Here is a 15,349-nt window from a genome sequence, read left to right on the forward strand (position 1 = left end):
AAAGAAAGTAAAAGTAACTGTTTGAAGCAAATGTTTATGATTTCCTATGAATAGCAATAAGTGGGTTTTTTTGTATGTTTTTTTGCTGATATCAGGAACATATTAATGCTGACAAATCCATTAAGGATGACAACATAACTCTTGAAACTATTAAAAGTGGTTAAACTACCAGAATAAGACTGATCCCTTGGAAGTTGAAAGCCTCAGTCTCAAAGCCTGCAATCTACAGTCTGCTTGAACAGGTGTAGTACATCTGCTACTATAAAAAGAGTTTAACAGTTTTATTTAAACTGTATTTGTGATCATACATCATACTGTACCTTTAGAGTGCCTCAGGAGCTGGACTGGCATTTATTTTGTTCACTGAGGAAGTGATTGAAATGCCAGCCTCACAGGTATGGGTAATCCTTTTTTTTTTTTTTTTTTGTCGTGCTCTTTTCTCTTGGCCTGTCTTCTATGTTTGGAAATCTAGAGGGCGTCCTTACTCCTCTGCTGGACTTACAGATAGTCCCACCCTAGATTCCTAAGGAAGCTTTCACAGGTAGATTGAACAAATTTATGTTGCATTTGCAATCGTGGCATTGAGATAACTAGCTTGTATTATGTTATGACATTAAAACACAAGTAAAAAATGATAAAATTAGGTGCAAAATATCTGTTTCTTTATACACATAATTGTGATGTTGATGCACATTTTCAAAAGTCACATGTAAAAATTCCATCTGTTGTTTCAAAATAAATGATTACTTTGAAAGAAACCATGAATGTTCTCTCTAAAGGTTTCTGTATTAATGATTTTAGGGCATAACCACATTTCTTATGTCTATTATTTTGCTTACAGGGTTATTCTGTCTCACCTTCTTTACTTTGGGGTCTGGAAACTTCTGGCTGAAATCTTTTAGCAGCTATGTAGGATCTGTGCCACTGCTCATCATAGATTCATTTGAGATCATCGCTGTGTCCTGTATTTAAAAGGACAAATGTTACAAATGTTTCCATTTGTTCACAGGTTTAATGACGATATTGAATCGATAACAGTTCGGAGGCCTAACGTTTACTGGAAGGCAACACGGCGTTTTATCAGCCCTTTCATGCGTCTGGTGGTTTTTTTGGATTATGTTGCTGAGAAACGGCTAACATATAATGCATGGAACTCCGATTATGTAAGTTTTTGTTTTGTTTTTTTTAACATGACATTGTGACAAATTTATCAAATCTGAAACCAAGACTGACTTTCCACTCTGCTACCCCCACAGGTTCATTTCCCCCTTGCTGATGTCCTGCACTATCCTGAATGGGCTTTTTTCTATCTGTGTGCTCTTATCAGCCCTTCCTGTGGTCTTCATTCCTCTTGTGGCTTTCTACAAATTCATGAGCTTTCTGAAGAATTACTCTGTGAACGGGCACAATCAAAATCCATATACAAATGAATATTGTCATTGGGAATTGTAAACAGATATCTTGACCTGCATAATTTGATTCGTGGCCAGAATTATGAGTGGTACCAACATTTAATAACTTCCTATTCTGTATATTCACTTATAAACAACAACAAAAAAAGGCAAGCAAAATGTTTCCACTTATTATTTTGACCTTTTCCCTTCCTTTGTAAGGTATGGTATTCTATGCTTTATACACCTAATATTAAATTTAAATTACAACATCCGTAGCGTATTGAAAATCGTAATTTTCAAACTTAAATGCATTCGTTTGTGCCAGTGACAGAGATGCAAGATGATCAAATCAATGCAGGACAATATCGCTGTGAATACAGATCACCAAGAGCTGGAACTGATAATCATGTTTGTGTTATTATTCGATTAAAGGAAGACAACATTTAATTTCCTGTGCTCATGTTTGGAAAGGGATAAATGGAGCATGATGGATAACTTGTGTAGTTTGTGATAAGCACAATATTAATAAAAAAAAACATTTTTAAAAAGACTGCAACGATTTTCAGTAAAAACGTGTGTAAGCAACATCACCGGAGCTGATTTGTGTGTCGTGTCATTTATTAAATATAAGTATTAGCTTGTAAACCACATTCAAATCTGCCCAACCCAGCTTTTGCTACATGATTATCTACTTTATACTCCTGGTTACGTGCACATGTAAAGAGTGATGTAGTGTTGCATGAGGTGCCCTTTATGTAACGTTCTGCATGCCAACAGTGCATGTAGGTGTATGACACTAATAGAGCTTGTGTGAGTGAAGGCACATGCATGTGCTCACTAGTCATGTTCATGTTCATGTGTGTGCGCGTGTGTGTGTGTGTGTGTGTGTGTGTGTGTGTGTGTGTGTGTGTGTGTGTGTGTGTGTGTGTGTGTGTGTGTGTGTGTGTGTGTGTGTGTATTTTGAGTTATACACAGTTACCTTTTTGTGGTGTGGGTGGACGGTGACATTGTCCCCACAGTGTCACGTGCTTTGGAATATGCTGGCTGCCTTTGTTGCCTCTCTGCCTGTTCTGCTTTTCTGGCACTTTCATACAATGGTGCACTTGAACACCGTGATGTTATTAAGCCTTTCAAACTACTACAGCTTGAATTCCAGCTCTCAGGAAAGACTAGCATCCCAATGTAGGATACATGGTACAAGACTCATCGTTGAGGAACAACAGCAAGGATTGAGTGCAACAACAAAACAAAAGGTGACAACTGAGCCGCCATAGATTTTTAAAGGCTTTGATTATTGCTGCTTTATGACTGTTTTAATAGAGCTATGCATGGTAACATAATAATGCTGTTTCAAGTATTGTCATATATTGCTACACACTGACAGTGATGTACTTTTTTTCCCCCCTCCTTTCTTCTCTGCTTCACAATCTGGTCCTACCAATGTTAGCCATTATGTATGGTTCTTGTAGTTTTGGCGGACAAAAAAATCTGATGTGACTGATTACAGCAGTTTATTGAGTTCAAAAGGACGTGCTGTTGAAATAAGTTGAAGGTGAGAAAAAAAAAATGCAGTGTTTGGCCAGCTGTTTACAAAATGCCACACATTAATTTCTGTGCTGTTCTAGATTTGATTTTCAAGGATGTCACTTAGTAAATAAACAGTAATCGTACAAGTGATCTAGACATTGTGCAGTCATCAAGAGCAAGAAGAGGGGAAAAAAAAAAATAAATTCAAGTGTATTTCTGATCATCTAATTTAAACTATTATCACCAGTCTATGACACACTGTGCCATCAACAACTAGTAGAGGTGTGTGAAAAGTTTGACACTTCTTCTCTAGGAAATGTCGCAGCGGGCAGATGCCTCCCAGTGCGGTGGAGTTGTGGTCGAGTTTGAGTCTGACAACATCAGGGATGCAAGAGTTAAAAAAGCTACGAGTATACCAGGTAAACTCAACTTGAAATCCAACTAGAATTTCTGCCATGTTTTTGCAGCCTATGGAATATCTGCTTATTTGATTCTCATTCATTTCCCTGTAAGGTTCAGCTCTCATCTACCTCAGGGGTCCCAAGTTTCTCATCTATGTCAGTGGAGCATTATCAATGTGGGTAAGAATCATTTCCTGAAGAAACATTCGCGGGGCAATAGGTAAGACTTCGAAACTTAAATAACTGCAAGGTAGTCTCCTTACTGTAAACTGTGTCACTGCACACTGACAAAAACATTGCAACACAACACACGATGATTACTTTTCTCCCATGTTACACAGGGTGACCGCATGTGGCACTTCGCAATCTCTGTGTTCCTGATTGAACTATATGGCCGTAACTTGCTGTTGACTGCGGTGTTTGGCTTGGTAGTGGCTGGGTCAGTGCTCCTGTTTGGAGCTTTGATTGGAGACTGGGTTGATCGCAATCCTAGGAATAAAGGTATGCACAACAATGTCATACCTATTTGAAAATTCTAACATGCAATCTATCAAAGAAGAGTGATAGAGATCAGTGGATTTCAATCTTGGGTCAAGAAATTTGCTGGCATCCTATCCCACTAGGAGGTGAATTCCATTCACAAGCGTCTCAAGTGTAAATCAGTCCCTGATTTGATAGCTAGACTCAATCAGCAGGACTCAAGGCACAAGGTTCATAGCCACTGACTCCTATCTGTCATGGCTAGAACTCATTTTTAGAAAAAAACAAAACAAAAAAACATCATGTTTATCTAAAAGTCTGAAACTGTTTTTTCCATCTTCTATTTTAGTTGCACATGCATCTCTTTTCATTCAGAACATCTCGGTGACAGTATGTAGCATTGTGCTCATGTTGGTGTTCTCATATAAGCAAAGGATTGAACAGATCTGGGATGGATGGCTTACTGTGAGTAGACACTACATACTTGCTAAAACATAATTCTTGTGTTTCTGTTAATCTGCAAAAACAATACTTGCTATGATTACTATACATGGCTGTTGTTGTTCCCTCTATCTTGTGTCCCTGTTGTCTCTGCCTCTGAGCTTGTGGCTACTCTGTGCTGTCATAGTAACATGTTGCATCGCAAAACTCACACAAGGTGGTTTGTTATACGGTGGTGATAGTCCTGGCAGATGTGGCAAACCTTGCAAGCACAGCACTGACCATTGCCATTCAGAGGGACTGGATTGTGGTCATCACAGGCTACAACAGAGGTCACCTAGCAGGTGAGGATATTCACTCTCTTAATGTATACTGAATTGTGTTCCATGTTTGTTAAAGGCTTCAATCACTGCCCGTGGAAGATATATCCTCAAATTACAGAAAATATCAGATATTGACTGACTTCTGCATAGTTTCTGACGGTGAACACATATTAACCTCTGTGTGTTTGTTCCAAACAAAAGGAATGAATGCAACCATGAGGCGGATCGATCAGGTGACTAACATCCTGGCCCCTCTAGCAGTGGGACAGGTCATGACCCTTGCTTCCAATGTAGTTGGCTGTGGCTTCATCCTGGGCTGGAACTTGGTGTCTCTAATTGTGGAGTTCTTCTTCTTGTCACGGGTGTATCGCATCGTCCCTGCTCTTTCAACCAAACCACCGTCGGTGGCAGTTGATCAAGCATACCTACTGAGAATAGAGAGGAAAAGGTTACAAGGTATGACCTTTTCACTGGATTTTTTTCATAGACATAGGAAAGGGTCAATGCGGTAGTGCCTCAGACCTGGTTTAACGCACAACCACTTCCACATGGTATGGATTTCTATTTGTAGCTCACATACATTAGTGTAGATAGACTGCATTTGACAAATGATGTAGAGGCTAACGTGACATGGAGTAGAGTGGGTGCAGAATCCAAGTGAGGATTAGGCCTTTAGAATAAATGAACTCAAGTGATGGATGTCATTCCTGCTTTTCTTCAGAAGAGAGCAACACTGAACAACCTCAGCCTCTGACAGAGAGCAACTGCAACTCAAGCTTGCACCTGAAGGAAATCACCGATCTGCCGCTATGTTTTCGGAGGTTCCGCTGGCTGGTGAGCACCTGTAAAGATGGCTGGAGGGCCTACTATCGTCAGCCTGTTTTCCTGGCAGGAATGGGTCTGGCTTTCCTATACACCACAGTGCTGGGGTTCGACTGCATCACCACTGGCTATGCCTATACTCAGGGCATAAGCGGATCTCTCCTTAGTCTGCTGATGGGTGTGTCAGCTATCACAGGGTTGATGGGCACCGTGATGTTCACCAGACTCAGGAAGACCTATGGCCTGATTAACACAGGCATCATCTCAAGCTGCCTCCACCTGAGCTGCTTGCTGCTGTGTGTGTGCTCTGTGTTTGCCCCTGGCAGCCCCATGGATCTCAGCTTGCTGATGCCCTACATTACTTCCAATTCCTCAACAGAGCTTGGTGGGATGATAAGCCAAAGGCAAAAGCACACATATCCTCTGATGGGAGGCAGCAATCAGCCACTTCTACCTGACCGCTCTTCCATCCACTGGACCAACAACACCGTGCTTTTTGACAATGTACCCTCGGGGACAGCACCAGAGTCTTACATCTCCATTATTCTGCTGTTCTTGGGTGTCATTACAGCACGCATTGGTGAGTAGAGAAAAATTCAGAGCTGACTGAATTCAGTCAACACAAAAATGTATACACAAGTGATACTGTCAACTTTAAAATCTATCCTATATATTGGAATGACAGATATTAGAGCAATAATTTAATTTAAATATACTGATAATCATTAAAAAAAAAAAGACACATTTTGAGGCAGTTTTAATTCCATTACATTGGAAGGCCACCATAAGTTACTATTGGAAACTGTAAAATGTTTTGCTCATTACATTTAAATACAGAATTTTTGACATTTTAACCTTTATTGATTACAGTTTAAACGCTGGTATACAGTATGCAATATGTCATAACCACTGGACCCTAAAATTACAATATTTCAAAATATTGTAGGTTTATTTACTCAATGTCAATTTTAGTATCCAGTAATAAGATTATATTCAAAGTATTTAACTTTTACAGTCACTTCTAATTTGGTCGAATCAGTGCCCAGCTGTTATAATGGTCAGTTCAACTATTACTGTGTTTTAGGTCTCTGGTCCTTTGACCTGACCGTGACTCAGCTTCTGCAGGAGAACATCTGTGAATCAGAGAGAGGAGTGGTGAATGGGGTGCAGAGCTCAATGAATTACCTGATGGACTTGCTTCACTTCATTATGGTGATCTCTGCTCCGCAGCCACAACACTTTGGCATCCTGGTTATAATTTCTGTGTTCTTCATCACCACTGGGCACACTATGTACTTCTTGTATGCACATAAAGCCAAGAGAAAACGCCGCCTCAACACATAAAGGAGCAGCTTACACATCCAGGCATGAGATGCTTATCAGCACTGAATCCACTCTGCACGAGTGAAATGAATGTCTCCCTCCTTGATCCTTCAGCAAACTAACTGCAACACTCTGCTCCTAACTTAGCCATTCATTTCAGCACAACACAGCAAGTGCCAGTCCCACCTCAGTTGCTTTCACACTGCAGGGCCATGTGCCATGGCAGCAAACAAGAACTCAGGTGGAGCAGAGGGGGAGACAAGCTCTCCCTTTATGTACATACATCGAGGTGGCTATAATAAATGCTGCAATTTCACCTCTAGGGAAAATGTCCTAACTGAACGTAAAACAGGACACAAAGGTAACGACTTCGGGCACCAACAAATGCCTTTGCCACTGCTGCAGAATTACTGCAAGACTTTCAAACAAGTCTGTTAACTTCATAGCTTTTTGGATGGGAGGGTGAATGGACAGAGAGAGATGACTCTAACCATCACTCAGTACAGAACAGCTGCTGTGAAAAAAATCTTGAAAGTGGCACATGAAAATAAAGACAAGACAAAGCTGTACTTTCTCAAGTGGCATTGATGTTACTGATCCGTCCACTTGGAAATATTCCAGGATGTCCAAAAAGGAAGATAAAGGGAACTTGATGTGAGATTGTTTGAAAGACTGTTTAAAAAAAAAAAAAGAAGAAGAAGAAAAAAACCTGAAAGGCAACCGCCCCTTTTATTGGACAAAGGTGAAAGGACAAAGCATTTCCTTCCCCTGGTTTGTTTCTCTGTGGATGAATCAAGCAAACATTTGCCTTTCTTTAATGCATGTAATCCTGGATTATGAATTACAACAGAAACATCACAAATATTTTATTCTAATTGCTTGTGTACTTAGACAAATTAAAATAAAAACTTTCTTGCCATCCCATATAAAGAGTGATATTAATAGTTTTACCGAAATCCAAAACCACCCATCTTCATTTTGGGACATGTTTGAAATCAGTGATAACTACATGTTGATAACTGCCATTAGCAATATTGTTTTACAGTTTGCTTCACTCTTTTGTAGTTCTGAAGAACTAAACATTTTCTTACCTCAACGAAGAGCAAGACCACTAAATACAACATGGGGATTACTCTCAGCTACTGCATGTTTTCATATCTCATTCATGTACAGTGGAGATAATATTAAAGTTGAACCTTTTGTCATAAAACAAGCATCACATCTCAATATATTTGTATAATTTTCTTGTGAAATTTCTGTATTGTATATTGTCATTTTTAAGACGGATATTTATGACAATAAAGATGACTGAAGAAGATCTTTGGGCTGAAGACAAATAAATATATGTTAAAAAAAAAAAAAGTACTGCACTTAAAGCCAAAGTAACAGTTGTATTTTAGCATTAAAAATATCATTTTGATTAAATAGCTTCTCCATGCTGGTGGATTATCCATTACAGAAACATAAAAAAAGACAAGACAATTAACAATACTGTTAATTTTGTGCAGCTGTAGCATAAACCTTACATTTTGGGTGGTGGTCTAATAAATTTGTTTACCACTGTATACTGCAAAATATAGTAGGTAGAGAACATTTCTACAATATTGATGTTTAGCATACACTTGTAAGCAAGTGCACTTGCAGCCAGTTTCTCAGTCTTGGATTAAGCATAGTCCTAGACTAATAGAAAAATTTAATGGAGATCTCCACTGAAAAAGTATTTAATGGAGGAATAGGCATAATCCATGTCTGGCAAAATAAGATACTCTTAAGCAGCCATATGCAAATGTAACAACTTTTGGTTACCAGAAGAGGTCAATGTCACATTAAATGCTCATCAACATACCGGTATCCCATTACAAAATATACTACCGTATTTTTCGGACTATACGTCGCTCCGGAGTATAGGTCGCACCAGCCAAAAAATGCATAATAAAGAAGAAAAAAACATATATAGGTCGCACTGGACTATAAGTCGCACTTTTTTTGGGGGGGGGGGGGGGGGGGTTGATAGAATCCGAGACCCAGAGCAGAAATTCCATCTTGAACGGCAATTTAAAATAATAATGGATTAAAGAACAGGACGAACACGGTTACGCCTACGTTATGCTAACGTAGCACATTCAGCTACATGACGCACAACGAACACGTGTTCGGTATGTTAACGTAACATTAAGTTATTCAGATAACCATAGCATAAAGAACATACTAACAAGTTAACCAAACCATCAATCCATTGAATTCTTCATCCTCGGTGTCACTTCTAAACAATTCCGTACACTCCGTAGACGAAGCGCCGCTTCCTCTTCTGTGTCGCGTTAGTCAGACTCGTCGTCAGCTGCAGTTCCAATTATTCCAGCCTTTCTGAATCCCAACAGGATGGTTTGTCACTGAAGCCCATGTTTTCTTGATCCATCCAATGACTTCCAGGAAAGTTGGGTGGCGCATTCTCCCAGTTGCCGTTAAGCTGTGCTCTCCATCCATCATCCACTGCGCCCACAGGTTACGCAAGACTGCCTTAAAGCTGCAGTTCATGGAGATGTCAAGTGGCTGGAGTATTTTGGTTCATGTGTTATAAATGTCACATATACGTCGCTCCGGAGTATAGGTCGCACCCCCAGCCAAACTATGAAAAAAAGTGCGACTTATACTCCGGAAAATACGGTAACTTGTGAGGACTGCCGGAGAGTGATTGATGATGTGACAATCATCCAAAAGGGGTAACATTACACAGCAATATCTGAAGTTTTCAAGAGGGAAGTCATCTGTACTTGGACATTTGAATTCAGTCTGCACTCCCAATATCTGCAAAGTCCAGTATCACCATGATGCAGCTCCTGTATAGTACCAAAGCACGCACAGAAAGCCAAGAAATAATTGCTATCTGTACCAGTATGCAAGTAAAAGGTGATTCCAATAAAATGGTTTACCGCAGGTACTTGTGTCAGCAGAAGAGAATATTTGAATTTATCTTCCACAACCATTTAAATTCTTACACTAAATTGTGGCTGCAATATTTCTATCACAATCGCCGGCAATGTGTGGTTACCTTGGTAAAGTACAGCAATATAATAAAATTTATTTCTATAGCACCTTTCTGAACCAAAGATTCTTCACAGAATTTACAAAAAAATCCTGTAGCATTAAAAAAAACATTTCCAAAGTACATAAAATAAGTGAAAAAAAAGAACATACACTATTTCTTGGCAGTTCTGGACTGTTCTTTATAAAATAATGGCTGAACTGTTTTATCATCTTCAAGCTCTTCATCACATTGTCTTGGACATTTCTGTTGCTGTAACACAAAAGATGAACATCGGCCACTGCAATGTTATCATCTTATTTACCTGTATCAATTAGCTTATTCAATATTAGCCAATGCTCAACCATTATGAAAGTGCATTCCTATTAAAATGTACTGAATGCCACTTAAAGTTGGAAAAGTTAAATTAACACTTCACTCAAACTTAAATAAAGTGAAGTAAGTTATCTGCTGTGCTAAATCAAATTTATCAGGTAGCACTATCGAGCTAGCATGTCAGGTAAGCTAGTGTATGTGGGGCTAATGCTAGATCTTAAAGCTGAGCTTTAGCTTTTAAGAATCATATGTATCTTCTCAGGGAACCTCTGATGGTGTCAAGGTTAGAGACATTGCCTGGCTGTTTATGGGTTAACCATCTCAGTCCCCTCTTGTATGTTATGTCTCTGGCCAATCCACAGAAGCATACACCGATCAGGCATAACATTCTGATCACTGACAGGTGAAATGAATAACACAGCCCACCTTTTCATCATGGCACCTGTTAGTGGGTGGGATACATAACATTTTGTCCTCAAAGTTGATGTTTTAGAAGCAAGAAAAATAGGCAAGTGTAAAGGTTTGAGTGAGTTTGACAAGAGCCAAATTGTGATGGCTAGACGACTGGGTCGGAGCATCTCAAAAACTGTAATTCTTGTGGGATGTTTCCAGTCTGCAGTGGTCAGTATCTATCAAAAGTGGTCCAAGGAAGGAACAGTGGTGATCCAGGCATAGGGTCATAAGTGGCCAAGGCTCACTGACGCACATGGGGAGCAAAGGCTGGCCCATGTGGTCCGATCCAACAGACAAACTACTGTAGCTCAAATTGCTGAAAAATGTAACACTGGTTCTGACAGAAAGGAACACAGTGTATCACAGTTTGTTGTGTATGGGGCTGCATAGCCACAGACCAGTCAGGGTATCCATGCTGACCCCTGTCCAAACACCAACAATGGGCATGTGAGCGTCACAATTGGACCATGGAGCAATGGAAGAAGGTGGACTGGTCTGATGAATCACATTTTCTTTTACATCACATGATGGCCAGGTGGGTGTGCATTGCTTACCTGTGGAACACCTGGCACCAAGATGCACTATGGGAAGAAGGAAAACCGGCAGCTGTAGTGTGATGTGTGACGGCCCTCCGCCTTGATCAGGGCCTGCTGTTGTCTTGCAGGTTCCTGGTGGGCGTGGTTAATCAGTGCAACTGGGAGCACCTGGCCAGTCTCCCTGGAGCATTTTAGAGCTGGCTGTCTCAGCTCTGAAAAGGTTTTTACCTCCATTCATCCAGCACCATGGTTATTTGTTTGCTTTATCTTGGTTAGTTAGGTTTTACACTATGCAACACTGTGTATACTCAACATCCCTCCATTCATGCAACAGCTGACACACTGAAAGCAATGATTGACACACCTCATGGAGCATTATTGTTTTCACCTTATTGTTTTTGGACAAATAAACTGGTAATATTTGGTTTAACTGGTGTCTCTCCTGTTATTTGTCATGGCCCTCGAGCCAGACTGTGACAAAAGCTGTTGGCAATATTTTGCTTGGAAACCTTGGGACCTGCCATCCACATGGATGTTACTTTGACATGTATCACCTACCTAATCATTGTTGCAGACATTGTATACCTTTTCATGGAAACTGTATTTCTTGATGGCTGTGGCCTCTTTCAATAGGATAACTCACCTTGCCACAAAGCAAAAATGGTTCAGGAATGGTTTTAGGAGCACAACAATGAGTTTGAGGTGTTGACTTGTTGTCTCCAAATTCCCCAGATCTCAATCCAATCAAACATCTGTGGGATATGCTGGAGAAAAAAGTTTGATCCATGGAAGCCCCACCTCACAACTTACAGGACTTAAGTGATCTGTTGCTAACATCTTGGGGCCAGATACCACAGCACACCTTCAGGGGGTCTAGTGGAGTCTGTGCCTCTACAGGTCAGGGCTGTTTTGGCAGCAAAAGGGGGATCAACACAATATTAGGCAGGTGGTCGTTATGCTTGATTGTTTTACCTTAAACAGATTAATAAAATATTAAAATTTCACTCACCAAATCTGAAGCACATAATTCTTGGATGAGCTATACTTCACAGCAAGACCCCTCCAACAGACAACTAAAAAAAAAATAAAAAATCGCCATCCGTAACTCGAAATTTCGAGTTACGGATGGCGATTTTTTATTTTTTTTTAGTGGCGGAAATGAGCTTCCATACAATTCCATCAAAAATGCTCCCAAAAGCATTAGAGAGACAAACAGTGACAAAGACTGATTCCGTGGCAGCTGCAGCCTATGATTGTCCGCAGCTGCCACAGGACACCTGACAGTCTTCCATCTCTAGTATCCAGATGGGTCAATTAAAAAAAAAAATCATCACCTCTAGAATTGTTATGATCTGTGTGTGTGTGTGTGTGTGTGTGTGTGTGTGTGTGTGTGTGTGTGTGTGTGTGTGTGTGTGTGTGTGTGTGTGTGTGTGTTGCACAGTTTATGGATGCAGCTTGTTAATCAAGTTTTCTTACTTCAGCTGATAACTTGTCTAATATGGTAACTTCTGGCATAAAAAAGCATTAACATCAAGGCTTCAGAATGGAAATACTAAAACCAATGGGGGGGGGGGGGGGGCTATTGCCATCTTTTATATACACCATACAGTTATTTGTAACACCTGTGCTACAGCTTAAACAAGTGAAAAAATGTATAATACAAATCAATTACTAAGGTGACTTCATAACTAAGGTGGTGGTGGCGAGTAACTTATGATAATATAACACAAGCTTTGGCTATGATTGTGATGTACTGTAAGCTGATTAGAGGCCAAATCTGAGATTGAATCAGCCAAGGCCAATTCCCATAATTTACTGATGAGCAAATCAGTAGAAGCCAATCAATAGAAAATACACACAAAAATGTACTTTTGTCCAAATTACACTGGCAATGCAATATTCTAAATTCAGATTATATTTGAACTTTGCACATCTTTCATGTATTATATTTTTCAAGTACAAGTTAATGCCATTCGGTATACTGTATTTCCACAGGGGGAAACAGCAGCAATACAGTTTAACAGCTTAACAGGACCAAAAATTATAAATGCCTATTGAAGCTTTCCACATTATCATTATGATCTCCATAAAAATATAATCTACTTATATTAGACTACATATTTTTGAATCAGACAGTTACAATATTTTACTCCGAGATGAATGATTTTCATTCCAGATTGTGATGAAGGGTGCAAAGAGAACAAGGAAGAGCAGAAAATAGCAGTGGATCTGTGCTGTTTGTCATAAATTTCCCTCTTTGAAGTCAAACTACTGCCTTCACCGTGTTCCCCTGCAAATTTATTTCTGAAAGAAAGCTCTCAGGGTTCCTGTTTGTCTACTAAGAAATTTGAATGTGCTTGTAAAAAATAAAAAATAAAAACAGTAATAAAGAAATCACAAATTACACTTTCATCACTCTCACATTGTGTTGTTTAATAACTAATATCTGTGACTGACTGTGAAACTGTTGACTTTTGTGCATTAGTGGCTATTGTTTTGGAAAGCTCTGCATTGAACTCAATAGAGTTTCATCATTTTTCTCAGTCTGTTGCAGCACTGCGCGCCTACAGTAGAGTTCCTCCCATGGTTGTCATGGCAGTCCCTGGTTAAAGACACTAGTAGTACAGAGAGCTCCTTTACAAGTCTGGCTTTAGGCATCTTCACTTTGCAATTCGTTTACTTGAAAAACTGGGTCAGTGGTAGCACATTAAAACTAGGTTTGTCCCCCTGGCTTTGTCTCGCTGAGGAACGTTCTTCCTACTGTGAAGTGGTATCTCAAAAGCACATGTTCAAAGACAGAGTTACAGTGCTGTAACTCAGTCTGGTAAAAACCAAGGATGTAGTCAAATGAATTTATTTACTTAATAAAAGTTGGGTTTTTTTTTTTGTTTGTTTGTTTGCTTTTCAATTTTAACATGTATAATATGTACTCTATAGGAGGAGTGCAGCTGGTATTTTGCCAATCATTTATGTCAAAAGAACAAAAGGACCGTAGTGGAACGATAGGACTCAACCTCTTTTCTCAACCTTTTCTCATTTTGCAGTTTGCTGTATCAGCAGTTTGAGACTGCAGCACAGTTGAATGGCTTTGCAAGGACCCAGTCAAGCATCACACTGCTGACGGAGTGGAAAAAGATACAACGATAATAGATAAAGTGTTGCCCATATGAAGAATTAATGTCCTTGTTTTACCTTGATCAATACATGTAGGGTCACACTGATCCCTCTGCAAGTTCACTAAGCAACTAACAGCCGTTATTTAATTAGAAAGTTGCACAAATTAGAGCTCTATAATAAAAATGGACACTTTATGCTTGCAGTAATAGTCCACGGGTTGCTTGATATTTTTTTTCTTTTTTTTCTTATGTATTATTCCATTATTGAAATGTACAGTTAGTGAAATGTAGTGCCCCAAGCAATCTGTTGACTAATCAGCTTAACTGGCCATAAATAAATAAATACAAATACCAAAAATAAAACATCAAAATTAATTATTCAAGAAAAAAACATCAAACCTGCCTTTCCTCTTCTCAATTTTGAGAATTGGTCCAACAAAAAGTAGGCAGTTTAATATCACCATTTTGAGTTTTGGAAAACTATGATGGATATAGTCTCTACATTATATTTTATACATCAAATTATTAATTGAGAAGTTCAATAAATCCTGTGGAGGTTAATTAGAAATTCTAAAATGTTGCAGAATAGTAAATCGAGCCATCATCATCATCGAGCCAAAATCTATGCTCAATTTGTGATATATCACATCCAAAACTGGAAACCCGTAGACTGTAATCAGCAAATATCCAGATAGCTGATAAAGAATTTTAACTTCTCTAACTGTTTTGATTACCCAAAGTTCTACTACTTGTTCTGCTTTACAATCAAGAGCGAAATGCTCTGATGTTTACGCACGAATATGTCGATAACTTACTGTAACTGCTTTTGCTTGCTCTGACTTTACGAGCTACTTGTGGGTGCCATAAAGTGACTTCATTCTACCTGAAAATAAAACAGTTAAGTATTGTTTGCCTCACACGTAATACATCTCCACCCTAACAAGAGTTTGACCTTCTAGTGTGAAGTACCCTGCCCTATCCTGAGTCTTAACTCTCTCCTGCTTTCGGGAGATTTTGAAACTTCCTTTTTGGGTCTGTCTGGCTCACCAGATGTTTCCTGAACCCACTGTGTTCCTAACTCCCTCCCTCCCTTCCCTGGTGCTTTTCAACACCGGGGAAGGGAGGGATGGAGAGGAGGACTCTGTCATTCACTCTCAGTACAGCCAACCACCCAG

The 15,349-nt window shown here is 39.5% G+C and overlaps 1 protein-coding gene across 2 annotated transcripts; it reads left to right on the top strand.

Moving 5' to 3' along the window:
- Positions 1 to 2,541: 2,541 nt before the first annotated feature.
- Positions 2,542 to 7,712, top strand: LOC115794692 (solute carrier family 40 member 1). Of its 2 annotated transcripts, none has more exons than XM_030750325.1 (9): positions 2,542 to 2,647; positions 3,235 to 3,340; positions 3,435 to 3,502; positions 3,664 to 3,823; positions 4,152 to 4,267; positions 4,461 to 4,587; positions 4,768 to 5,022; positions 5,288 to 5,968; positions 6,473 to 7,712. In XM_030750325.1, exons 2-9 carry the CDS (start codon positions 3,238 to 3,240, stop codon positions 6,730 to 6,732), a joined length of 1,770 nt encoding a protein of 589 aa, XP_030606185.1. In that variant the 5' UTR covers positions 2,542 to 2,647; positions 3,235 to 3,237; the 3' UTR covers positions 6,733 to 7,712. The 2 variants fall into 2 exon arrangements, with proteins under 2 accessions (XP_030606185.1, XP_030606186.1); XM_030750326.1 differs by lacking the exon at positions 2,542 to 2,647 and adding an exon at positions 2,857 to 2,946.
- The last annotated feature ends 7,637 nt before the right edge of the window (positions 7,713 to 15,349 follow it).

The sequence above is a fragment of the Archocentrus centrarchus genome, chromosome 16, assembly GCF_007364275.1.
Source record: "Archocentrus centrarchus isolate MPI-CPG fArcCen1 chromosome 16, fArcCen1, whole genome shotgun sequence".
Taxonomy (NCBI): Eukaryota; Metazoa; Chordata; class Actinopteri; order Cichliformes; family Cichlidae; genus Archocentrus; species Archocentrus centrarchus.

Bases quoted from the DNA above. Each gene is read 5' to 3' on its own strand.
- LOC115794692 (XM_030750325.1), top strand. From the start codon at position 3,238: ATGTCGCAGCGGGCAGATGCCTCCCAGTGCGGTGGAGTTGTGGTCGAG. The intron at 3,341-3,434 runs GTAAACTCAACT...TTTCCCTGTAAG, and splicing joins AAAAGCTACGAGTATACCAG to GTTCAGCTCTCATCTACCTC. The intron at 3,824-4,151 runs GTATGCACAACA...CTTCTATTTTAG, and splicing joins TCGCAATCCTAGGAATAAAG to TTGCACATGCATCTCTTTTC.